The sequence below is a fragment of the Molothrus aeneus genome, chromosome 1 (assembly GCF_037042795.1).
Source record: "Molothrus aeneus isolate 106 chromosome 1, BPBGC_Maene_1.0, whole genome shotgun sequence".
NCBI lineage: Eukaryota > Metazoa > Chordata > Aves > Passeriformes > Icteridae > Molothrus > Molothrus aeneus.
In genome coordinates, this window is record NC_089646.1 from 51,376,575 (window position 1) to 51,382,574 (window position 6,000).

A 6,000-nucleotide genomic window follows, 5' to 3' on the forward strand; every position below is an offset into this window, starting at 1 on the left:
CAGTAGTTCCATGGCATTACACTTGATTAAACGCCCACTGACACCAACTTTGAATCAGACTTCCTCTATTTAGATGAATGTCTGCAATTAGGTTTTATGCAATGTTGCATACAGAAAAGTTAAAGACTCTTTGAAACTTTGATTTTTAGCACTGACACAGGCTATAGCTGCTGCCACTAATTTTGAAATTATAGCAGACGATTCAATACTGTTGCATTGATTCACATATAAGTTAACATATTGCTCAAGAAAAAGCCAATTTATTAAGAGTCATGATGAGTAACTCAATGCAATGTTGTTAAATATTAACAGTAACTCAGTGCAATGTTGTTAAAACTGTCACTTGTCTGTTGAACGTGAATTTTATTATATGGTGATGAATAGCACCAAAATAATAATATAATTATACTATTATGGATGTAAATCTTGATCTAATTTCTAGCTAAAGTGTTCTAAAAGAACAAAAGAGAAATCATATGTTTAATGTTATGAAATTCCATGAACTTAAAAGAGAGCTAGGCCCTCAAATTAAAAGTTTATTATATTTTTAAGTGCTTTGACTCCAAAGGTAAGAAAAATGATTAAATGCTAAATGCACATGAAAATGGTTTGGTATACTTGAAACTAAATTCTGTGAGATCACTGTGTTAACCTCAAGACAACAGGATCTAAACTAATAAAAGTTTATCAGTAATTATACCGAAAAGAAAACAAAAAAAAGGAATTGATCAGATTTCCAAAAATATCATTATTATGTCTGAGACGTTATCTGGAAGAGAAATATTCCCCAAGTGTGAATCTAATAGAATTTATGACACCTCATATGCTTAACATGGGCATACAACTTCCACTGGACCAGATTGCTCAGAGCTTCTTCTAACTTCGCCTCTTAAAAAGGTCTTTCTTCTACAATGCCTTGCTCTTTCAAAAGGGACATTACTCCTTTTCAATACTTTTCCAAGGAAGATCTGGGTGCCATGAAGTCAAATATAAAAGCTGTATATTTTTTCTTTTATGTATCTTAATTATTTACTCTACATGCCCCCCTTTTGATTTCTTCACCAAGTCTTGAAAAATGGGCTCAAACTTCAACTTGAGCAGTGCTATGGGACATACTACAAAAGTATGACAAGTATCAGAACTAGAAGTTTTAATAGTTCTGTGCTCATCAGGTTTGCATTGCATAAAAACAGATATGATGAAAAAAAACAAAAAACCCTAGCTGTGAAAGATAATTACTTGTAAAGTGAATTCCTTTCAGAGAGAAGGAGATAATCCTATAATTAATACCTTGAACATTTTTATTACGTAACAACATTGCTGCTTTTTGTGTTTGGGGATTTTATAGGCATACAAATGAGAGTTAGTCTACCCATATTCATATTCTTATCATTCCATCTTAGCCACGTAAAGGACTATAAAGCACTAAATTTGTATTTTCTGTGTTACTTTTTATCTTGTGATGACCTCTCCTGGTTGAGCTGTTCATTAGCCTTGATTCCAGAAGGGTGTTTTCATCCTTCCATGCTTATTAAAAAAAATAAAAATTGCAGGAATATGAAGAATTTATTGCCAGGGTATGAAAACATGACCATGAATAGAATTGACAGTAAGATCTGAGCATTAATGTGTGGGATATTGTATCACAGTGTATGTTTATTATACTACAGGATGGGCTTTCAACACCCACGTCATCTTGAGATAAAACTAAATGAGATTAAAAGCTTTCAACACGATCACTTCTGAATCAGTACTACTGACAGATTCCATTTTAACTAGAGATACATTTACTTTGCAAAGTAAACAAACATTTGAGATAAAGCATATTCACATCAGCAATATCCAGTTCTGTTCTTTCTGAAAGCTGTATCTTTTTCTATGGCAGCACAAGCAGACCAGACTGTGAGAAAATACCGAACAGCAAGCTCTTACATAGGGATTTGTAATGCCCTGTACACCATAAGACTTGCATACTTCCTAAAAAAACTATAGAGAATAAATTTGATGTTGTTAATAACTTCAAAGCCAAAACATAAATTAACAATGGAGGAGAAAGTGAAATAGTGGTTGGAAATAAGTTTTACATCACAGTTGCATTTCACACAGTTTTTAATTGTTTCAGAAGTATTCCGAATATGAGGTTCAAAATCAACAGAGGGGGAAAAAAAGAAAAAAAAAGGAAAAAAACCAAAATGAAACAAAACAAAGTAAAAAAAAGGATAATGAAAACTAGGTATATCATCTTGTCAACAGAGAACAAAATTCTCCAATCCCATTCACAAAATCCTCCAATCCAAATCAGTTGCAAAGTTACAAACAACCCCAGAAAATAGAGCACAGTGACAAAATACAGTAGAGTGACCAGTTTGTATAGCAAAGCATGCAACAGAATAACCAGCAAAGTGGTACACCAAAACAGTGTGACACAGCACTGGAGTTCCTTCCCACTGTGGCACCAGCACCCAAGCATCCATAAGCTTTACAAGAATTTTCAACATGTGCTGCACTGAGAACAATCCTTTTGTAAATTTAAGGCTGATGTGTATTTCTAGCTATATTTATGTTTCCAGTAAACAAATCTAGCTCCATTTCACTTTAAGAAGCGAGTCAGAAATGAAATTAAATGCCACTCACTACATAAGGAGTATAATGTATAAGCTCTTGGAAGGTGAATTAATAGAAATTTTTGAATTGCTGATCATCAAGATGGGAATGTATATGACTAAACTGTAATAAAGATTATATATATCCCCCATTCCTGGAATTTCTGGGTATAATGATGTTACTACAACCCTTAACTTCTGAACAAACTTCTTTCAAAAGTTAAAGATTTGTTTGTTGGGAAATCAATAACCCACTGTAGGTAATTTTCAAGTTATACTATAGCCATTAGTTGCTGAGTGACAAAAACAAACAAAAAAAGCTCCAAAACCCTCTCAGAGAAAAGCAGGGACTTTGTTTTCAAAGAACAGATTTCTGACAACCTAAATAATGAATACTGTCCCCCACACATTCCTATTATGCAGAGCCTGAGAGATGACCATGAAGAAATAATACTCCTAAGAAAAATTATATAGCTGGTCAAAACTAAGAAGTAAACCTCAGGATCAATACTTCTCCTAATTCAAAGGTAGGAAAACAACTGAACGTCTTATAGCCTTTGAGACCTCGATAACAATGCAGACACTGCTATACATATTTGTTGACACACAAAAAAATATGCAGGTGCAAGAAAATCCTGGAATAACACTTGTTTTTCAATAGGTATTAGATGATAACAGCTAGAAACCCAGTAAGAAAGCATAGCAGTGCTCCAGTTCCCTAATCATTGCATTGTTCATTCCAGCCCCCAAGGAAACAATTAAACAAATAAATAAATAGAGTGATCTACATAGATCTCTATGCAGTATATACATTGCATTCTATGCAATTCCCTGCTTGGTCAGTAGAATCAACCCCCATTCACATGTATGCAATCCCAGCACATCTATCCATAACATTTCAGGACACTTCCTTCCTCTATAAACAGCCGATCAAGCCAGCACTATGATGATGATACTATAAAAATGCACTGTTTCATTTCAGTATGCATTTCAAAAATACTTGGCCATTGGCAAATGTTTTACATAGTCTTAAGAGAAACAACTAAATACTTAGTACTGACATCTACTTGCAAAATGTTTTGCTCAAAACTACAGCTTAGTGCAATGTTCAAGACTTGGTCTAATATCCACTGAAATCAATTAATATGGTGTCATTTTTATACTAACAACAGAATCGGATTCTGTACAGGTGCTCTACACTCCTCTAGTCTGAAGTTCAGAATTTCAGCAGATGTTTGATCATTTCTCTACTATTTCTACCTCTCTAGGAGGGCAATTGATGGTCTCCTCTAAAATACCTTTGCTCATTCTATTATCGGCAGCAAAACTTTGCTCTAAAGAAAAGCTGTCCTGGCTCAGTTCCCTCTCTTCAATTCACAATCATTCCTTCCTCTTCAAACGAGACACAATTTTCTCTTGCTGCTCCTCGATAAAACACTAGTTATGGAAACTGCTCACATCTCCTCTTTTCCCTCACAAAACTGTGGAAGTGAAGTACTTCCAAATGCAAATTGCATTCCTTCCGAGGAAGATGGGAAAAACCAAAATAAACCAAACCGACCAAACAAAAACTATCCCCAAACTTTGAACTGCTTCTGATTGCTTTCCCCCTCTGACTCCATTGCAGAACCAAGATTATATCACAGAGCAGGTCTCTTTCAACTTTCCACACCAGCTACCATTGAAATCACCAAGGAAGATCTGATGGGGAGCACTGCAAACAGTATCAGACCTCAGTGCACACATATGCATACAAAGAAAAATCAAACACAATCAAACACAATATTCATCAGCAAAGCAAAAATAATCAACCTCCCAGAGTTGTGGGAATTTCCCTCTGGCTTAATTCGGAGCTGAAATTGTGCGCGTTTCTTAGAAAAGGGTACTTACGAGATGCAGGCAGAGCAGTCCTGGCTCTGCAGCTAATGCTGATGAAAATCCAGAGGAAGAGAGCTGCCCTGCAGCCAGCTCGGGTAACCACAACCATCCTTCACTTCCTGGCTCCCTGTACTCCAAATGCCAGTCGCAGAAGACCTGCTTTTCTCCACTTTGGCCCCCTTCGCTTCCTCTCCTTCTCTTCCTCGGAGGAGGTGTCGAGGAGGTAAAGGGGGCAGGGCTTTACCTTGGGGTAGAAGCCAAACCCCCTCTTCGTCTGCTATCTTTGGGTTTGCAGCAGCAGGGTAAGTCCCGGTACTTTTCTTTCCCTTATTTCTCTGTGTTTGTGCGTGTTTGTTTCTGTGCCTCCTTCTCAGGGAAAGTGGGGGAAAGAAAAAAAGAAAAAAAAAAAAAAAAGCCACGAAGTATCAAATAACAAGGATTGTAGAGTAGAAAAATAAATAACAATTTAAAAAAAATGAAGATCAATCACCTAAAAGACGTGGGAGGAGGGAAGGGAAAGGGAGATGGAGATGAAGGGAAGGAAGAAAGGCGAATAAAGCAGTTGGTGCTGCTAATGCTGCTGTTGATGCTACCACTGCAGCTGAGCCCGTCTTCCTGTACAGAGGAGCGCTGCTGAGAGAAGCTTGCAATAACCTCCCAGCTCAGATATATATACACAGTGTACACGCACACACCGCCCGGCAGCCAAACACACACTCACACAGAAGCAGGGAGAGGGGAGGGAGGGAGAGAGACACTCCCGCAGCACAGAAGCAGGCTCAGAGCCTCTCTCCTCATGTATTTATCATCTTCCAGCAGGAGGAAACGCTGCCACTAGCAGCAGCAACCTTCCTCCTCCAAAAAAAAAAAAAAAAAAGGAGATGGGAAAATCCTCTCCCCTGCGCTCCCCTCCCCTTCCCTTCCCTTCGCTTCCTCCAGCTCCTCCTTCTTCCTCTGCGCCCCTCGAGCCTCCAGGACCCCGATCGTCCTCGCTTGCCTGGCTCAGATGCAGAGCCGGGGGACGGCGGCGGGGATCGCGGCCAGGGCTGGGGCGGAGCGGGGCGGGAGCCAGTGCAGGGATCGGGGCTGGGGCTGCGGGAAGGTGGAGCGGGGCCGGGGGCATGGGGGATGGGGATGAGATGGGGATGGGGATGGGGATGGGGATGGGGATGGGGATGGGGATGGAAGCCGGGGCCGGCTGCGGAGCGGAGCGCCGGGGCGGTGTCGCGGTGCCGCTGGAGCGGAGGCGCGGCGTCCCTGCTCGCCCCGCGGCCGGCTCCTGCCGCCCTCTCCGCCGCTCCCCCGCACACCGCGGCTCCCCGAGCTCCAGCCTGCGGGCATCCGAGACAGGTGGATAGCAGGCAAGTCCTCCGAGCGGTCCTAGATCTGGTGGGGAGCGAGCATCATCCCGCCTGCAGAGAGCTGGGGCTGCAGGAGCCGCTAATGCAGATGTTGCCATTCTGTAATTAATTCTCAGCCCGAGAGCGAGCCAGGAAGCAAGCTGCATTGAAGTTTCACT

General features: G+C 40.6%; 1 protein-coding gene across 1 annotated transcript in view; it reads right to left on the bottom strand.

Annotated features, from left to right (window-relative positions):
- Nucleotides 1-5,342, bottom strand: part of CNTNAP2 (contactin associated protein 2) — a 1,033,176-nt gene extending 1,027,834 nt beyond the window's left edge. The window contains exon 1 of the mRNA XM_066557113.1: nucleotides 4,494-5,342. Within this exon, the coding sequence (XP_066413210.1) occupies nucleotides 4,494-4,590 (97 nt within the window). The 5' untranslated portion in view covers nucleotides 4,591-5,342. The remainder of the gene's footprint in view (nucleotides 1-4,493) is intronic.
- Between the last annotated feature and the right edge of the window lie 658 nt (nucleotides 5,343-6,000).